The 20,825-nt window shown below is 37.5% G+C and overlaps 2 protein-coding genes across 3 annotated transcripts in view; both read right to left on the reverse strand.

Annotated features, from left to right (window-relative positions):
• Nucleotides 1–20,825, reverse strand: part of LOC142334629 (uncharacterized) — a 418,890-nt gene that overhangs the window by 360,510 nt on the left and 37,555 nt on the right. The gene's annotated exons all lie outside the window — the stretch shown is intronic.
• The window catches only part of LOC142334628 (nucleolysin TIAR-like), a 210,302-nt gene that overhangs the window by 32,545 nt on the left and 156,932 nt on the right, over nt 1–20,825 (reverse strand). Inside the window, exon 2 of the mRNA XM_075382819.1 lies at nt 2,232–2,312. Coding sequence (XP_075238934.1) covers nt 2,232–2,302 — 71 coding nt within the window. The 5' untranslated portion in view covers nt 2,303–2,312. The remainder of the gene's footprint in view (nt 1–2,231; nt 2,313–20,825) is intronic.

The following is a 20,825-nucleotide window of genomic DNA, read 5'->3' on the forward strand; positions in this document are numbered from 1 at the left end:
AAGTTTTCTTAAACTATTTGATTTTTTTTAATGTGGCAGACTTTTTTGTTCTTCTCGTAGTCTTGACATTTTCAGGATAATGACACGTCTCAATTGTTTCCTTGAGAGATATAAATGAAAAGGTCTCAATTTTTTGCACAATTGCAGCTCAAGAGGAATGAATGAACCTTTTAATTTCAGCTGATACATAATGGTTTTAATCAATGAAAATATTGGCTTAAACTGAAAACTTATTTTTGGACTTCACCCCTTTCTGCTGTTTTTGTCTTATTGTTACAGAATCTCATTAAAATCAGGTTCAAAGACTTCGTTGTGCAGCACAGCTTAATTTGGGTTGTTTGTGTTTTAACTCATGCTATTTTGTTTTTGTTATTGTGTTTTCTTTTAAATATAAACACCGCCTTTTGGGTGTAATTAATGTTTGTTGTTATTTGAAATTCAAGTTTGTCTTGTCTCGCATTCTCGTTATTGGCAGGTCTTATCGGCCATCTAAAGCGGCTTTAAATTATTCATTATTTTGGTTTACTGAACAAAATGTGAATTTTTGTGAGTTTTCTATCTTTTCCTCATTGTGTAAACAAGTTAGTAAAAAAAGTGGATGAGCGGGGTCGAAACTTTATATGCAAACGCACATTACCGAGCCTCCATGGTGTTAGCAATATCAACACACTATCTTACATGGGATTATCAGATATTTTTCTTTCAAAAATTTTTCTCTCAATTCTTAAGCGAGAGTTTGAGGCGGATAATGGTAAGAGGTAATCGCAGTCAATGAATTTACAAATTGCAGAAAGTACTGAAGAATGTATTCGTAAAGCGCAATTTAAAGTATTTAATTTTTGCACTATAAGTTGTATTCACCCTATAACGAACATTAATTGATATCAATTTTCACCGGCTACTGTGATTAAAAATTCGAGTTATTCAATCTGCATCAATATTTTGTTGGATTTAAAATGCCCACAGCCAATATTTCACAACTGCCGAGAAAAAATCTGGAATAGATAACACATACAACCAATTCGACTCTTGTACTGGCAGTTAAATATTTTGAAACTCAAAATAATACTAAGATTTGTGCAAAGAACGAAAACTGGTGCGGAGAGGAAATTTTCTATGTTGTCTGGACAAAATGCTTCAACTGTCTTTAAATTGGCCGATATTATAATTATTGCTTCTTCGTCTGATTTTGATTTAAGGAGAAGTAAGATTTTGTAGGATTCTTTTACATCAATTTGACCGAATTTTGCTAATACATTTGAGAAATCATCGAAGAACTTGCATTTCACTTTGTCTTCCTTTGTTGGCCTGTTCGTATAGTGCAAGGTTCCAGAAAATCTACTACATTTGTGAGCTGTCAAAACTGCCTCATCTTGTTTTAAAACAGTACATAATACGGCTTTTTTCTTCCTTTGTCATGCTTGGGTCAGCAGACTTTACCCCTCTGGACCAAGCACCTTATTCAATACGGACACTAAATCGCTTTGCCAACGATGACTTTGCCTACAAATTCTTCTGCTTCTTATCGATCAACATCCGTTGACAACGTCCTTTTCACCAATATACAAAATACTTCGAACGCACAGGTCTGAATGCAAGTGGAAGTTCAAAATCAGCCAAATAGTAAACTGCATCTACATAAATAGCAGTTGTTTCATCGCCCGTATAAGTTAGGAAGTGGTTGCATTCGTGGAGGACACTGCACACGAAGAGGCTATTTTCAACTTTGATGGTCATCCGTAGTTTATCAAAACACTAAGCAAACTTTTTAAAAGAAACCATGTGCTAAATAATTACCCTGTAGAAAACAACAGAAGCACACAAAGAGCAGGTGAAACTTGATTCAGAGCGAACAAACAGATAAGATATTTTTACTGGTTACATGACAATATAACAATTCTATTTTACCCAACCTGTCATTTTACCCAATGCCAACTTAACCAATGCTCTTTGATCTTTTCGTTCAATTATCCGATGTTCGGTTGTGATAGTTTCAAATCAAGACCCACGGGCCATTTAATTATATAGTCGGCTAAATAGTCGTTCTGGTAATTTTAACAATAGGGTAAATTAAAGCTGACATTGGGTAATATGGCAGGTTGAGTATAATGGTGTTGGCTAAAATGGCATTGGGTAAATTGTCCTGACACACTTTTCCTATCATTTTACGCTTGATGAGCAAAAAGTAAGGCAAGGATAACCAATTCTTTGTCTTCTGAAATTATACTTACAGTACTCTCGGATTCGCTTCATCGTCTGGGAATGCATTCACGTCATGTGCAGCCGGGTAGTTATATTCCATAGCAACTACTCTGAAGTAACATCAAGAATGTTAGAACTAGTCGAATAACTTCAGGGATTCTATAACCGAGGGAATAATCTGTCAGTTTCCAATTAGATTGTTAATATTAATATAACATAACCGACTAACGTCGGGCGAATTTCTCTCAAACGATCGGCGAGCGGTTGGCTTCGTCAGTAGCTAGCCACGGTTTAGAGAGGCTAGCCTTAGCTAAATTGAAGGGGCGTAAGGTGAGCGCAGCGAGGGGGGATGCACCTGCGGGCTGATGGGGGGTTGTGGGGCAACGGTGGGAGGGGGCTGCATGTGGCCCTCACGGCATGAACGATGTGCAGGGGTGGGGATTGGAGGTGAAGTGAGATGGGGCTCATGTGGGGGGGGGGGGGGGGGGGGGCTGGTTGGTGTCAACCTTTAAGAACCGCCCTCCACAAGTCTCCAAAACAGTTTCTGTGTATCGCATACTTGAGACTAGTGAGCTGAAAGGCTCTAAGAGCACTTAATGACCTCTGGGCGCTACTATTTATCCCGTTTTTGAGAACGAGAAGTCAAATGGGTCAGACGAAAAATCGGTCAAGCAAAAAATTGCATAAAAAAGACCGACAGGACTAATATAATTGCTGCAAACTTCGTTTGAGAGCAATTAATTACGTTGTCCCTGTGGCGCAATTTTCAATGTAGCATAGTAGTAGCCATGAGCAAGCTCATTTTCGGAAACTTAGTCCAGAAAATACGCCAGTAAAGGTTGGATTGGACGATTTTGCCGAGATCACAGAATTGTACATCCAATTTTTGTGATATGAACTTGAGTAGTAGATATGTTCTTCTAAATATGTTATCTGATTTTCGCAGCCTCGTTTTCGTCATGAAAAAACCTGTTACTCTTTTGCGCATCTTGTTCAACGTTAAAGGTAAGCTACGATGCAAAATTTTTGATGCATTTATTCATTTCATTAATTCAATTAATTTTAACAGTTTTAAAAAATTGCGTATAGCTCATCCATCCGTCTAGTACTGTCACAGCTTCTCGTTTCTCTCGAATATCTCGTCTATTTTTGCATTCATAGTTTACAGCTTTCTCAATATACAACTTTGCATTTTGATAATCCTTCTGCTTGTAGAAAAGGAGCGCCAACTTGGTTAAATTCGCACAGGAGCCACTTGGCTTTAATTGTTCTGCTCTCATTAAGTGCTTGAGCGCCTTGTCGTAAGGACAGTAGGGAACACCCAGAATATACTTGTCGCAAAGATACATCAAAGGACCCTGAGATTTGATGGTTTCAAGGTAATGCGACGCTAAGTAATGATGAGTCTCCCAGTCATGATCATCCACCTCAACAGACTTTTCGAGAAAAGAGATTATAGATTTCAAATTATATCGTCGTGTTAGAAAGTTTGAGGTTTTGTGCACAGCCGAAAGAGACAGCCCCATTAACTTATTCGATAGCGCTGAGGCTGGATTCGAATCATGCGCTTTCTGAGCATATTCAAAACTCCTCTGTGCTTTATATGCAAAAGATTGTTGGGCGTTTTCAGAAGATAATAGATCAAGAGAAGCTTCATCTTCGCCGGTGATGGCCAGCATAAAATAGGCATAACTCACCAAGCTGTTGTAAAACTCATCTGCTATATCTAAATTTGTTCTATTCTCAGAAAGAAAACCAACGACTTCACTATATTTTCCGTTCGCTAATAAGTCATCAATCCGATTTTTTACTGATTGATGAATTGCATTATCGGCTTGACTAGTTGATTTCCAGAGCAGAATTCCGGGTATCGACCACATGAGATTAACTGCCCTATTCCATCCTGAATTGCTGCAATGAACACATCTTATCCTACGAACAAAGAGTCTCGAGAATAGCATTGTCAAAAAAATAGACGAATATTCATATTCCACTATACTCAGCTAACTACTTTACAGAACCAATTCTAGCATAGAACCTGAAAAACCAGACTCCCAATATAACTACGCAATTACAAATTAGACAGCCTAAAGTCACTATATAAAATATTAAACGATAACTGACAAGACAGTTCGGTCATATATAATTAAATAAACTAGAAGTTGAGGATTTTGTGCATTCATCAATTAGGGACGACCACCCCGGGGAGGAACTTGTGTTAGTAATAAAAAATATTGTAGTCTTGATGTTATGGATTTTAAGCTGGTAGCTGAGGGGACTTGGTCCCTATGGGTTTCATTAAAAAATGTCCTGTTGTTTCAGCATGTGTTACAATCGCAAGCGATTTGCCACGTGCAGATGTTGGTTTCAGACAAATTTCCACATGATCTCCAGAATTCGACTTTTCAGTCCTCCAGATTGACAAACTTTCCAGTCCTCCAGAGCTTCGCGCGTCGATTTACTATTCCGCATGTTCTAAATTCAGATTAATTTGGTCCCATCTCAATGCGTCTCTTCGGTGGTTTGAAAACTTCATCTCTTTTTCACATCTTATCAAGTTTTGCAGCTTGCACTCTGGCCTCCAATAACAGACATCTTCAGATGTGACTCTTTTGCCGACTAATTTTCTGTATAAGTTGATTCAATTTCTCCATTTTTAAATAAAACCGTTCTACAGGGATGACCAGTAGACGCCAGAGCGAAGTCCCAAACAGAAAAATTTGTTACAAGCCAGTCACTGTCCCGAGATGATGTCAATAGTAGGCACTATACAAATTTCACATCTTTGTTGTGATGAACTTATTAAAAAGATTGCCTTTTCCCTTCGTTAAATTATTCAATTTCAGATCTTTTGAGCTAGGAACAAGAATCCCTTTCAACTTCAACGAGTTCTAAGTCCCGTCGTTCCTAGCTTTGACGGGTGAGATTGCTGCTTTGATGTCCAACAGACGATTTCACACTCTAAGGACTTCTTCTTCGAAGAACTTGCTCCTCGCAGATTCACAAGCCCGAAACATCGAGTTGAACATCTTGTCCATTCCTGGAGCCCGCATTGCCCACGCTCAACAGTTCCTCCCCATCAAAGATAAGTTCAACATTATTGTTGTTTTTATTGGCGGCAACAACTTATACAACGGTACCCTCCCATCTTCACTGTCCGAGCAACAGGTAGTGGACGAGTTAGACCTTCTGGGCGAACAGCTGTGCAAGCTAGCCAAAAAGTTTTCATCCTTGGTCTCCCCCACCGTGGTAGCTATCGTGAACGATCTTCGAAAGCTAATAAACTATTGGACAACAAAAATCAGACAAGCAGAAACTGGAAATATCGTGGTGTGTCCGAAGAAATTTTCAGTGAAGTACACCTCGGCGACCACGACGTGCACCTTAGCAAGTCCGGGATCAGCGGCGTGAAAACGCTCCTGAAGAAACGAGTGTTGTACAAAAATTACTCGAACAAGTGCAACGAGGAACAACACCTCGAATACTTCGAGTGCCTATTCAAAAACTGCGACTGCAACGACTAACTCCGTTTCCTCCGGCTCTCCCAGCGAGAACCACCCAGGTAACGATAGTTAGTTTCTACTTAACTGTTTGTTGTTATACCGCTTTCTCTCCTCGCGAGAAACAAAGGATAACAGCAAGCAAGCGCTGCTTCACGACAATCTCTCATAGCGAGAAACTAGTGAAACAGCTACGATCCTAACAACCCTCGAGTAGTAGCGAAGTATTACGAAAAAGCCTCAAAACGAAAAATCGAACGAAAACTATAACAACCAAAGAAGTAAATTAAAATCGAAAATTGGAATGGGCCTTACAATCAACTGTTATACATGCAAGGCTGGCCTTACTAAAAACGATACAGTCTTTCGATGCGTATCATGCAAAAACATTATGCATATGACATCCCAATGTACTGAACTATCTGGCTCCGTCATCAACGCTCTCCAGGAGATAAGTTTGAACGTACTTCTACTATGCAACAACTGCGTAAAAACGAACAAACGGGACGCGTCCTGAACGCTATCAGCAGCCAAAACAAAACCGTCAAAAGCAACGCAAATCAGGAGGAAATGAACACTTTTTTTAAAAAACCGTCGATAATCAACTGAAAAATGAGATAACATCTTTTAAGAGCGCTGTCGAGAGTAACCCCAACGACCAAGGAGACATTGTGACGAAAAAAGTCAAACCAAAAACTGAACCTCCCACAAACGATCTTCCCAGTGGTGTAGGTGGAATACCCGAGATAAAAGACACCAATGCTAGAAAACGTGTTGACGTTGAACATGACAAAGCTGAGATTGAAAACATCCTAAAATCATAAATGTCGATTCTAACATCGATGCTTGTAGGCGAATTGGAACATACAACGAAAAGAAGGACAGAACAATCATTTTAAAACTCAGTATTGACTGGAACAGAAAATTGCTCTTGACAAACTGCGGAAATACAATAAAAAAAGTGTACTTTAGCAGAGAACTATCAAAAGAAGAACAACTGTTGGAAAACTATCTACTTAAAAAAAGACGAGAATACATCGAATCGGGAATACCACGAAACAAGGTCAAGGTCCAAAAGTTGAAACTACTCCACTACGATGATCAAAGCAACACCTGGGATGAGGCCGCCCTGGATACGGGATGGTGACTAAACACAAACGAAAACAGAACCGAACAAATTACTCTACTTATTTTCAACGTACACAGCATCCTCGCCCTGCAAAGACGTTTCTTTTTTGCAAATGCAATTTTAACCCAAAAATATGACGTCTTATGTCTCAGTAAGACATGGCTATCAAAATCTGTCCCGAACGAGTCTCTTTTTCTTTATAACTTCCGAATAGTCAGCATTGACAGAACATCAACTGAAAATGTCTCCAAACACGGAGAAGTACTCATTGCGGTACGGAGAGACATCAACGCTAAACAACTGACACTTGACCTGACATTTGAATACGCGACAACTGTTTTACTAACTGAAAAAAAACCAAAGCACAAAATGTGCTGATCAGCTGTATCTATGACTCCTCAAAAAACAGTCCCTACAGATGGCTACCTGAGAAATGCGCACAATTCCTTACAAGTCTCAAAACCAAACGTAAACAGTTAAAAGTCTCAAGCTCTATAATAACTGGAGATATTAATTTTGTGCATACATCTTGGGTGTCAATGCAGTCCACAGACGAATATGAAAATATAGTCACTGATCAACTAGCGAATCGCAACTGGGAACAAAAATTTGACTTCCAATGCATACTTGGCAGCAAACCGCAATTACACGTCTTCCTAATAGATGAACCTGAGTTTTGGCTTAATTCAACAATTGACATCACACTTACTGATAACTACTCAATCAATTTAAAAAAGTGCTCAGACCACCCAGCATTCTCATCCCTGTTAACATTAAATAATGCAACGGAGAAACATCATAAAATTGTCGAATATGCAGTCTCTCGGAATAACTGGGAGAATTTAATTCAAACAATTGTCAATAATCCCTTCGAACCTTACTGTTCCAGCAATGTAGACGAAGTCAACAATCAATGGTACCTATAGTTCAGAAAACTGTTTACCGAAAACTTACCAAGAATTACTAGCCACCGATCTTACCTCCTTCCATGGATCTCGAAACCTACGTCCCACCTGATCAACCAACTTGACACACTCAAACGCAAAGATGTCAAAAGAGCCCAATCCCTAAACCTGCTAAAAGTTCTTGATCTGGAATGCGAAATTGAAATCAAATCCTGTAACGATCAAGCCGACTACGAAAACGAGATTTTCAGAACAAGGGAATTCAGTAATATCCAAGAGTATCTGAGATCCATTAAAAAAGGGCCATCGTACCGACTTGAAATGCATTTACAAAAAAGGTAGCTGAAAATGTTGATGGAAAGGCAAACCTGTTTAACCAATACTTCCAAATTGTTTTTAACTTAAAAACAAACAAAACAAACGTTGACTTCGGGCCAAATACATTGAACAAAATAACTGGCTGCAAAATACAAGTCACGGAAATACTCATTTTTCTTAATTCAAAAAAGTGAAAGGACTGGATTGAATAAGAAATGAGACCCTAAAAAAATTTGCAACCACACTAGCTAAACCATTAACTGTCATCTTTCAAAACTGCTTCAACAAATGTGTATACCCACAAAACTGGAAACAAAGCCAAGAAACTCCAATCTACAAAGACGTTGATAAGAGCGACGTAACCAAATATAGACCCATTAACTGCATATGTTGCCCATCCAAAGTCATAGAAAATTTCATCTTTGACTGGTTATACCCAGTAGTAGGGCAAAATATTCACGACTCTCAATTTGGATTTAGAAACGGTCGCTCAGCCATTGTAAAATTTATCTGCTTCCTCGATAAAGTATATCGTCCTGCTCAACCTGCTCAACGATTCGTTGGCAATTGATGAACTAACGGTTTTCTACTTAGGTTTCGAAAAAGCCTTCGACAGATTTCCTCACGATGTCCTGCTTTTGAAAATCCACAAACTGGGAATAAGCGGAACAGCCCTATAACTGATTGCCAATTTTTAGACAACAGAAAACAATGCGTGAAGGTAAACAATTCAAGATCTGAATTCCGTGATGTCACTAGCGGGGTCCCACAAGGGTCCCTACTGGATCCTCTATTCTGTTAATCTACATAAATGACCTCCACACTGTTGCGAGTGAAAGTGATTGCTTCAGATATGCCGATGATTACAAACTGTTAAGCACATCTCATGAACTCCTAGAAAGTGACCTAATAAGTTTACATAACTGATGAGTCGCAAACAAAATGAATCTCTATGATGAAAAATGTAGTCTGATAAACTTCAAAAATTGGTCAACAAGAACGAAGTCTCTGTCAAACCTGTTAAAGTTCTAAAAGTCCTTGGTGTCCTAATCTCGAACAAGCTCTCATAGAAAGAAAACTGCAACCTGCGTTGAACTAAATCTTTGAAATCATTGTGGTTCCTCAAGCGTAACATTTCCTTCAAGTCACCGACTAAAGCCAAACTAAACGCATACAAGGAATGCGTGGTAGCCGTCATATCGTACGCATGTGAGATCTGGTACCCCACCAAAACAGACTTGTCAAACATCGAAAGAATACAGAAAAATGCAACACAGTTGATTCTAAACAACACAATTCTCTATAAAGAAAAACTCAAAGAACTCAACTTATTGCCAATCTCAATTTACTTCGAACTCCACAGTCTCCTACAGTTCTGCGCCATCACTGACCACAAGTATGAAATACAAACATCAGACTACATGTCACGTAATACCAACGAACGAACCAGACAAAGCTCCAACTCCAGCTTCAACATTCTCAAAACCAGACTCAAAAGGACCGACGATGACATCTGGACACGAAACGAAACACTGCACAACACTTTGAGTAAACATATCGACTTAATAACAAAAGAAAACAAAAAAGCACGAATAACACAGCATTTTTGGAAATTCTTTGAAAAGTTCAACGAAGCCAATCTATGTACCTGGAGGACGCTCTGCCAATGCACGAACTGTAACCAACATTCCAAACTTACTCACTATTGACATAAAGGGTGAAAACTCAATGTACATTCCTAAAGACTTCGTTACTACTACTACTACTACTACTACTACTACTACTACTACTACTACTACTACTACTACTACTACTACTACTACTACTACTACTACTACTACTACTACTACTACTACTACTACTACTACTACTACTATTACTACTACTACTACTGTTTCAACACTTTAATTCCAAATATGAAATAAAGGCACGGTTGGCAACAAATACAAACAAAACAAGAAGAGTTATTTGTTTGGTTATGCTGTGAAGTGCTGTACGACGAAATTGTTGAAGGCATTCTTTGACCCGGTTGCTGCTTTCTCCTGCAATCTGGTGAACGATACTTTGTTTCGTACACAGTCTCCTTCGATTTGACTCATCCAGGTTTTCCGTTGCCCCCCAGGAGCGCGTCTAGCATGGACGTATTGATCGGGCGGGTCCCAATCGAAGGCACTGCGGGCTATTCTTCCTGGTTCCATTCTCTGGATGTGTCCGTACCATTTTATCCGTTTGAGCATGATCATCGTGGATCGTTGGGGCATTCGTGATCTTGACATAATTTCTTCGTTCGTTGCTTTCTCCAGATATGACACACGTAGAATTCTCCGAAGACAACCACAGTGGAAACTCTCAAGTTTTCTCTCCATTAATTTCGAAAGAGTCCAAGGCTCTGGCCTGTACAGCACGGCTGATAAAACGAGTGCTTTGTACAAATTGCACTTGAGGTGCACGCTGAGCTGCTTGCTCTTCCAGAGATTTTGGAAGTTAGCAAACCGTTGTCTACCTTCTGCAAGTTCGCAATTGACTTCCTGTAGGTCTCCATGCTTGAGGCTGACATATGATCCGAGATACTTGAACGCTTCTATGTTTTCAAACTCGTTTCCAAGAACATCTTGTACTTTGCAGGAAAACACGCGTGTGGCAACTGCTTTAGGTTTGTCACAGAATCTCGATTGGTGAACTTTTCGGCCATTGACTGTTTTGAACTTTCTTTCACACTTGTCACAGGTAAGGCTCGCCTCTAGTTGCTCGAACTTTGACTTGTCGACGACATTCTTTGACAAAACGGCTTTGCAGAATCTTGTTTGGTGCACTTTGCGTCCGGTAACTGTACTGAATTGCCGCTGACAATTCTGACATCTTAAAGACTCTTGGTCAGCCACCACAGACCGACTCTCATTTTCTAGCGACTCTGAATCTGCTACCGCAGATTGTTGTTGTGAAGCTACCAAAGCTGGCTTAGCCACCGCTAAGCTTTTCAATCTTAGCTTCCGGCCATCTTGTGTCTCAAACCAGCCCGCTTTCTTTTTCGTTCCCAGCAGCACCTCCGTGCTGATGGTTAGTCGTGATTGGCTAGATGTCTCTGCCAGGAGTCCTAGTCTGCCTTTATGTGTTCCAGTGAGTATCTCCACGTTCTGTTGGATACTAGGCACTGCAACAACATTTGGGCTGTCGCATTTTACGCCCATATTCTTTGTTTTGGCCACATTATTCTTCAGACCAGCGGCTTCCGCAAGGGCCTCGATTCGATGTAGGTTTTCTTGCACCTCACTGTCTGAGACCCCCACGAGAGCAACATCATCAGCAAAATCTAAGTCAGCCACCAATCTCCCAATGTCTAATCCTCCATGCACCGAGTTAGCCAAAATGTAGTTGATGACAAGGCCGAATAGGATTGGGGACCACACATCATCCTGCCTAACGCCCGTTCTGACATCAAATAAGCGTCCTTTCTCACCTTCGGCTTTGACTCGACATTTGAATCCATCATAGCTGTTTCTTATGATGTTTATCACTTTTTGCGGAAGACCATAGTGTTTCATTATCTGGTACATCTGCTCATTATCGACAGAATCGAATGCCGCTCGAAACTCTATAAAACAAAAGCTAATATCCAATTGAAACGCCATTGATTTCTCTATTATTTGACGCAGGGCAAAGAGTTGATCGGCGCATCCTCTGCTTTTTCTGAAGCTGCACTGCTCTTCCCTTACTACTACTACTACTGCTACTACTACTACTACTACTACTACTACTACTACTACTACTACTACTACTACTACTACTACTACTACTACGGCATTTCTGAATTTGGACCACCAAATCCACGGATTTAGCATACCCCCGCGAACAATGAAAACGCGTTCCGGGTCCAAAACACATGCCTTAACGTGATAGGTCAACGTATTTGTAGCTCAAAAATCGAAAAAAGCCCCGAAAAAACAGTTCATAAGACGATTTTTAAGTTGATCGATAATTTTTCAAATTTTTTTTTGCAAATTTTGGTATTTTTTTAGACTTTTTCTCACAATTTTTCCAAAAAAATTGCATTCTGAATAAAGTACGGCTCACGCACAATCCGTAGCAAATTGATTGATGGTTTTAAATTGAATATTCGAGGATTTATGAACCGAGCGGAGTAGGGTACCAAAAGCGGCCAAACACCACAAAAACTGCGAAATCCAGAAAATGCATTTTCTCCGCAAATACACGTTCTTTTGCAAAAATTTTTTGATATGCGTCCTGTCGGAGTACTTTAAAGCATATTTGGTATTTGGTGGATAGTGCGTAGTCTTTTTAGAAACGACCGTTTTTTCAGCTTTTGATTCCGGTTTGTACTAGTAGACCTCACCAGCAAAATCCAAGGATCCGAAAATAAGTGATTTGGCAAAAATCATCATAGAAATCTGGAATTTGGCATGTGGCTTCCTTTTAGTACAACAAATTCATATGCAAAGTTTTGAAACAAATGATATTATTGACTTTGAGAAAAAAGGGTTGAAAAAAAAGCGTTCTAAATTTGGGAGGCGGAAGTTTCCCTTAGTCTGGCCACTTCAGCATTTCTTCTGAACCCATGAGACTTTGTCACTGAAACAACTCATTCGAAAGTCGAGTTTTCGGGCGCATGCCGGAGACAAATGCGGCCATTAAAAAAATGCCAGTGACAGTTTTTTTTTAAGAAGTTGTGTTGATGTCAATTTCGAAATCAGACCGTTCATCAGAAAACTTGAGGCCATTTCAAAGCAATAGTTATTTAGCTTTAAAAAAAAGCTGCCTTTGATTGCTGCTGTAGTGCAGTGATGGTCTCCTTAAAAAAACAGACCTACAAGTTCTAGAAGGGGGCAAATTGAAACAATTTTTCTGCAAGGAAGTCCTAGAATTTTTCATTTTTGAATGATCACTGACACTGACTTAATTCGTTCTACGCCTCGTTTTTTTGCAGCGATCAGGTATTTATTTTTACCGGGATGAGGCTAAAGTAAAAAAAATCTGTAAAAAACGTTTTTGGTGATATTTAGAGCTTTTGATTGCATCAGCGAAATTTTTCTGAATTTGGGTATGGAAAATTATTCCAATTCCAATCCGCTTATATAAAAATACTCTAGGTACTCTAAACGTACCTAAATGGTCCAAAAGCGCAATTTTTATAATCTTAGCAGATTTGTCTGCAAATGGCATTGAAAAAAAAACATGAACCAATGGTTCTGCTTTTATATAAGTATTCGCATTTACTGCAAATCTATAAATCAAAAATATTTCAATTTGCTTTTCTCTAATCAATCCTGTACTTGAGATCTTCTACGCAAAAATTGGACACAAACAAATATGTCCACGTCAACTACAATGTAGGAGCTTTGCAACGATATGTGTTTCATTTGGTTAGTTATTCAATTAACATCCAATATCTTTACTTTTTACAAAAGTTTTTAGAAATCAGCACAAAAAATGACAGTTTTGAAAAAAAGTGATATTACAGCCCTCTTACGATCCCAATTAGCTAATGGCTGCAACAAAGGGATTCTTGTCTTCAAAGTGGACTATATATCAATTCACTTGAGTGATTATTCGTTGAGAAATTTTACATCATATACAAATCGAAATTTCAACTCGCTGACCAGTGCTTCTAGGAGACATAAACGCACCTAAACGGTTAAAAAGTGCCCGTTTCTTTTTCCTTGCGCAATTGTCTACACAAGAGCTTTTCAAAACTTTATATAGGGTTATTGTACCAGTCTTAAAAGTGGGCGGACTCAGCCACTATTTACCAAGTCATAATAGCTTCGATTTTTCTTTTATCTTTGAAGCCACTTTAGGTACCCTTGAAGCAATCGTTTACAAAAAATAAAACATACGATTGCAAAGCCTATCTAAAATGCATTAAAATGAGCTATAAAGAACGCAAATTGAGCTAATATTTGTTACGTTCTGAGTAAAACAAACAAACATCGAATCTTGTCTATTTTGGGCCTAAGCGTTCAAAGGGTCGTTTCATGGTCAAAGCGGTCAAAAAACGCATGTTATATTATCATCGCGCAATTTTGAAAAAACAAGATCTTTTCGAAACTTTGTATAGAGCTATTGTACTATTAAAAAAAATGGGTAGACTTAGCCAATATTTACCAAGTCATAAACGACTCGATTTTTCTTTTATGTTTGATGCCAATTTAGGTACCCTTGAGGCTTTTATTCATAAAAGTAAAAAAATGGCTGCAAGTCCTATTTTATGAGCGTTAAAATGAGCTATATATGAAGCAATGTTAAACAATATTTGTTACCTTTTCAAAAAAAACAATCACTAGTTCTATCTTGCCTTTTTTGGACCTAAGCGTTCAAAGAGGCGTTTCATGTTCAAAGCGGCCAAAAAATGCCTGTTTTATTATCTTCGCCCAATTTTCAATACAAAAAAACTTCAAAAACTTATATATACTGCAATAATGTTGATCTTAAAATTGGTCAAAGGATGACAGAATAGATAGAAAACTCGAAAACATTTCGTTTCTCCAGGTATTTTTGCTTCCTAGAGCAAAAGTTTAGAGAAAGAAAGTGCAAATTTATTGTTTTAATATAATCTCCCACATTGAAGAAGTTCAAAAATACAATTTTTAACTCATTGGACGCCTATTTATACACCACAGGATGACAGAATACATAGAATCCTTGAAATTCGTTTCTCCAGGTATTTTTCTCCCTAAAGCAATGTTTTTTCGCAAAAAAGCCTGGAATTTTTTATTAGCGCAAAGTGACGCACGCAAAAGAAGTTTGGGATGAGGGGTCAAAAAAAATCCCCAATGGGCCAAATGGCCCACTGGGGATTTTTTTTATGTTTTTTGCAAATAATTTTTTTTCTAAAAGTAGGCAATTTATCAATTGAAACTGAGTTTCGGTGCAAAAATTTGACACTTGAAGGAAATTGGTGGTTAGCAAATATTTTTGCAAGGCAATTTGTTTTCCTGGAAAGCCAAAATGTTTGAGATAAAACAGTGATATCGTGCAAACAGTTCTTCAAAAAAGGATCTCATTGAAAAATTTTTCGAAAACTTTTGTGAAAAGAGTGTTTTTACAAATCGCCAAATGCATGAAACGCTAATGTAACAAAACACTTGAAACTCACAAATAACAGACTAATCCAATTGCAGCCGGAACTTCCAAAAAAACGCAAAAAACGTTGTTTTTTAGTTGTTTTTTTAATAGGAACAATATTTTTTTTCACGGCTCTCCACGTCAAAACGAAATACGGCTGTCTTTCCGTAATACGCCTGGAATTTTTTATTAGCGCAAAATGACGCACGCAAAAGAGGTTTGGGATGAAGGGGCAAAAAAAATCCCCAGTGGGCCAAATGGCCCACTGGGGATTTTTTTTATGTTTTTTGCAAATAATTTTTTTTCTAAAAGTAGGCAATTTATCAAGTGAAACTGAGTTTCGGTGCAAAAATTTGACATTTGGAGGAAACTCGTGGTTAGCACATCTTCTCTCAAGGCCATTTCTTTTCCTGGAAAGCCAAAATGTTTGAGATAAAACAGTGATATCGTGCAAACAGTTCTTCAAAAAAGGATCTCATTGAAAAATTTTTCGAAAACTTTTGTGAAAAGAGTGTTTTTACAAATCGCCAAATGCATGAAACGCTAATGTAACAAAACACTTGAAACTCACAAATAACAGACTAGTCCAATTGCAGCCAGAACTTCCAAAACAACGCAAAAAACATTGTTTTTTTTTTAATAGGAACAATATTTTTTTTCACGGCTCTCCACGTCAGAACGAAATACGGCTGTCTTTCCGTAATACGCCTGGAATTTTTTATTAGCGCAAAATGACGCACGCAAAAGAGGTTTGGGATGAAGGGTCAAAAAAAATCCCCAGTGGGCCAAATGGCCCACTGGGGATTTTTTTTATGTTTTTTGCAAATAATTTTTTTTCCAAAAGTAGGCAATTTATCAAGTGAAACTCGTGGTTAGCACATCTTCTCTCAAGGCCATTTCTTTTCCTGGAAAGCCAAAATGTTTGAGATAAAACAGTGATATCGTGCAAACAGTTCTTCAAAAAAGGATCTCATTGAAAAATTTTTCGAAAACTTTTGTGAAAAGAGTGTTTTTACAAATCGCCAAATGCATGAAACGCTAATGTAACAAAACACTTGAAACTCACAAATAACAGACTAATCCAATTGCAGCCGGAACTTCCAAAAAAACGCAAAAAACGTTGTTTTTTAGTTGTTTTTTTAATAGGAACAATATTTTTTTTCACGGCTCTCCACGTCAAAACGAAATACGGCTGTCTTTCCGTAATACGCCTGGAATTTTTTATTAGCGCAAAATGACGCACGCAAAAGAGGTTTGGGATGAAGGGTCAAAAAAAATCCCCAGTGGGCCAAATGGCCCACTGGGGATTTTTTTTATATTTTTTGCAAATAATTTTTTTTCTAAAAGTAGGCAATTTATCAAGTGAAACTGAGTTTCGGAGCAAAAATTTGACATTTGGAGGAAACTGGTGGTTAGCACATCTTCTCTCAAGGCCATTTCTTTTCCTGGAAAGCCAAAATGTTTGAGATAAAACAGTGATATCGTGCAAACAGTTCTTCAAAAAAGGATCTCATTGAAAAATTTTTCGAAAACTTTTGTGAAAAGAGTGTTTTTACAAATCGCCAAATGCATGAAACGCTAAGGTAACAAAACACTTGAAACTCACAAATAACAGACTAATCCAATTGCAGCTGGAACTTCCAAAAAACGCAAAAAACGTTGTTTTTTATTTGTTTTTTTAATAGGAACAATATTTTTTTTCACGGCTCTCCACGCCAAAACGAAATACGGCTGTCTTTCCGTAATACGCCTTGGAATTTTTTATTAGCGCAAAATGACGCACGCAAAAGAGGTTTGGGATGAGGGGTCAAAAAAAAATCCCCAGTGGGCCAAATGGCCCACTGGGGATTTTTTTTATGTTTTTTGCAAATAATTTTTTTTCTAAAAGTAGGCAATTTATCAAGTGAAACTGAGTTTCGGTGCAAAAATTTGACATTTGGAGGAAACTGGTGGTTAGCACATCTTCTCTCAAGGCCATTGCTTTTCCTGGAAAGCCAAAATGTTTGAGATAAAACAGTGATATCGTGCAAACAGTTCTTCAAAAAAGGATCTCATTGAAAAATTTTTCGAAAACTTTTGTGAAAAGAGTAACTTTACAAATCGCCAAATGCATGAAACGCTAATGTAAAAAAAACACTTGAAACTCGCAATACCAGAATAATCCAATTGCAGCAGGAACTTCCAAAACAACGCAAAAAACGTTGTTTTATTTGAATAGGAACAATGTTTTTTTCACGTCTCTCCACGGCAAAACGAAAAACAGCTGTCTTTCCGTAATACGCCTGGAATTTTTTATTAGCGCAAAATGACGCACGCAAAAGAGTTTTGGGATGAGGGGTCAAAAAAATCCCCAGTGGGCCAAATGGCCCACAGGGGATTTTTTTAATGTTTTTTGCAAATCATTTTTTTCTAAAAGTAGGCAATTTATCAAGTGAAACTGAGTTTCGGTTCAAAACACCCAACTTTCATAATATAGTTCAAAGCTTCAAGGTTTTACTGGTGTCAACGGGGTCACCCGCTGGTGTCAACCGCTTCTGGGGCTTAAATCGAGGGCAAGTTTACTGGCTAATTTCTCTAAAACGGTCGAACCAAAATAAACGCCCTTAGTACTGTTTGTAGCACTGCTCGAGATACGCATCATATTAAAAAATGAGCACAATCGGTACATTCTTCAAGGAGTTATAGCAATTATAAGGTACCGTACCAAATGCCAAAAAAAGCGAGGTGACCGCTCTGCAGAGTCAAAATTGACCATGTCAACTACATAAAATACTATATAAACTATAAATGGGGATACTCCTCGCTAACTGAGGATTCTAAAACACTAACATTTATTGGGTAAATCGCGTGTTTTGTAGTACCGAAATTTGGGTCACCCATAATAGCCCAAAAATTCGAACTATTTCAACTTTGAACATTTATAACTTTTTGATTAGGCCGATTTGGGAAACCAACCAAACACTGCAAGCAAGAGGGGTTCAGTGCTAACAAAATGCGACCACTCTCGTTTAATTTGGTCCATTACTTTAGCAGATATTAACAAAATACTGTTCTGTACCCCATTTTTTGGCTAAAATCGAAGCCCAAGATCTCCGGAACCGACGTAAAACAACGTGAAAACGCGTGCCCGGCGTATTTGTGGGTGTAATTCTGGTCCACTTCCACGTTCTAGGTCACGGCAAACCTTCATGACAAGGTGGGAAAAAATTTCCCACCTCGCCATGAAGGTTATGATGTTTTGTGTGTTTGGACACAAAACAACATCCACAGAAATTTGATGAAATCGTGAAAAAAGAAAAATTGTTGAAATAACCTCATCCTTTCATACAAGTAGCTCCAGGGACATGAATGGAGACTAGAAAACACATACTGCACGCTGAAAAACCTGTTCTTTGCGCAAAACACCACTAAGCGATTAAAATTTGAGAAATGTTATGTTTTTCAGTATTCACTGTAAAATTAAACATTCACAAAATTTTTTAGGGAGAAACTAATAACCCCATTAAAGATACGCTTAAAGGGAAGAGAATGCAACCTAAATTACGTAATTTGATTAGTAATTGACAGAGAAATAAGAAGAAAGTACAAAAACTAATTGCCTATTTTATGCGACGATATAAACTTCGTTCCTCAGCATTTGCAGACTCTACTTGATTATCCACCGTAAGTACTTCAAATAACCCGGGTATTATCTTTTTATAGGCTTGGAACAACGTAAATGATCGAAAAGATACAATTGAGAGAAATTTCTAACTGCCAAACGATTGCTTTCAAAAGAGTGTTTTACTTTTATCAGACAAAAAGTTTGATTAATTTTCATTTCAAGAGAAAAATGCTGTTGTTCTTAATTACCAATAGCTAAGAGAAAAATTTCAAGAAGCTAGTGAATGAAATTTGATGAAACAAACATTAGCACTTGAAAGAGGCGCCAAAAAACTAAAGAGAGTCAAACAATTGAAAAGCATGTAAGAAAATTTATTAGAGACTTTAATTAACTTTTCTAGTTGTTAAAGTGCAGCACAGTCATAGCGCTGCGTTCTTTCCACAAGGGAAGTTATAGAACGTTTATAAACGTTATGAGGACTATGCTGATGTGGAAATTGAGAGTTTGAGTTCACTTGCAACACAAAAACTTTCCTTTGACTTATTAAGGATGAAAAAATGTTAGTTGAAAACTTTTCACTTTTATAATCTTAAAAATCAATGAAATGAGGTTTTATACTTTAAAATATGTGCACTGTTGAATTTTTGTCGATTGTGTAACCAATGAAGAGCAAAGGTCTAATGAAAAAGTAGCAAAAACTATCCTTGATCCACTTTACCCTAACTTTTTTACAACTTCTAAAAATCAAAAAGTTTTCAATTTTATTCAATTTTCCCAACTTTTTGACCCTTAGTTCTCACTTCAAACTTGTGTAGGGTTCAACGGAGGCCCAATTCTGCTGCAGAATGAGTTTAAAAGGGATTAGAACGTTGGGGGCATTTGAACAATTAGGACTTTTGCCAGGTATCTATTTCATCAGAGAAAAATAATGTTATCGCAACAAAAAACGTATGATTGACAAATTTGCCGCAACTTTTTGATTTTTCTCGCTCAACTAACTACTGACAATTTGTTTGTAGTACTTGCTATCTAATAACAATTTAAGATAAAGGGACTCTCAGAAAATGCTTTCTACAGAACAAAAAGTCGAATAAAATATTTAAAATCACAATCTGGAACACACTGGATGCTTTTGTTCGATCTTTGTACTACCTGCCACTTCACTAAGTTTTGTTATGAACAGAAAAAATTATTGAAACAATCATGAAAAAGTATCAAAAACTATCCGTGATCCATTTTACCCTAACTTTTTTACAACTTCTAAAAATCAAAAAGTTTTCGAATTTTTTCAATTTTCGTAAAATTTTGAGACTTAATTCTCACCTCAAACTTGTCTAAAACTCAAAAGAAGTCCTATTTGGTTACAGAAAGAGTTTCAAAGGGATTAGAACGTTGAGACTTTCCACCATTTAGGATTTTCGGCAGGTATCTATTTCATCAGAGAAAAATGATGTTATCGCAACACAAAACGTATGATTGAGTATTTCGCAGCAACTATTTGATTTGTCCTCTCAATTAATTACTGACAAATGTTTTTTGTAGTACTTGGTACCTAATGATAATTTAAATTTAAGGGACTCTCAGAAAATGCTTTCTGCAGAACAAAAATTCGAATAAAATATTTAATATCACAATCTGGAAGATTTTTTTATCAAGTTTGGCCGTAAATAACTTTTCTATTACAACGAATGAAGGAAGCAGCCAGCCGGGTAAAAAAGAACAGCTCAGTATCATAAAAATGCGACTATGCTGAACACTTTTGAAACAGTACTTTAGAGATATTAACAAATTCATCAAATATACCCAGTTTTTCATAATCTTCATGTTTGAACGGTATTTAGGAAAAGTCAATTAGAATGAGTTCTGCATTTCGATATGCTCTTGAAAAACAGTTCAGCTGATTTTCAATTAGGTGCCCAAAATAATCAAAAAAAGTTTGCCAGAAATTAAAAATTCTCAAGATTGTTGCCAGATTCTCGCAAGATTTTGAATCTGGATTAAAAAAATTTCTCTTGATTATCAATTTGGTAACTTGTTTTTATTAGCGATATTGTGTCTCAAAAAAGTTTTCTAGAGTGTTTTTAAAT

This window comes from Convolutriloba macropyga, chromosome 2 (genome assembly GCF_964194025.1).
Source record: "Convolutriloba macropyga chromosome 2, txConMacr16.3, whole genome shotgun sequence".
Lineage (NCBI taxonomy): Eukaryota > Metazoa > Xenacoelomorpha > Acoela > Convolutidae > Convolutriloba > Convolutriloba macropyga.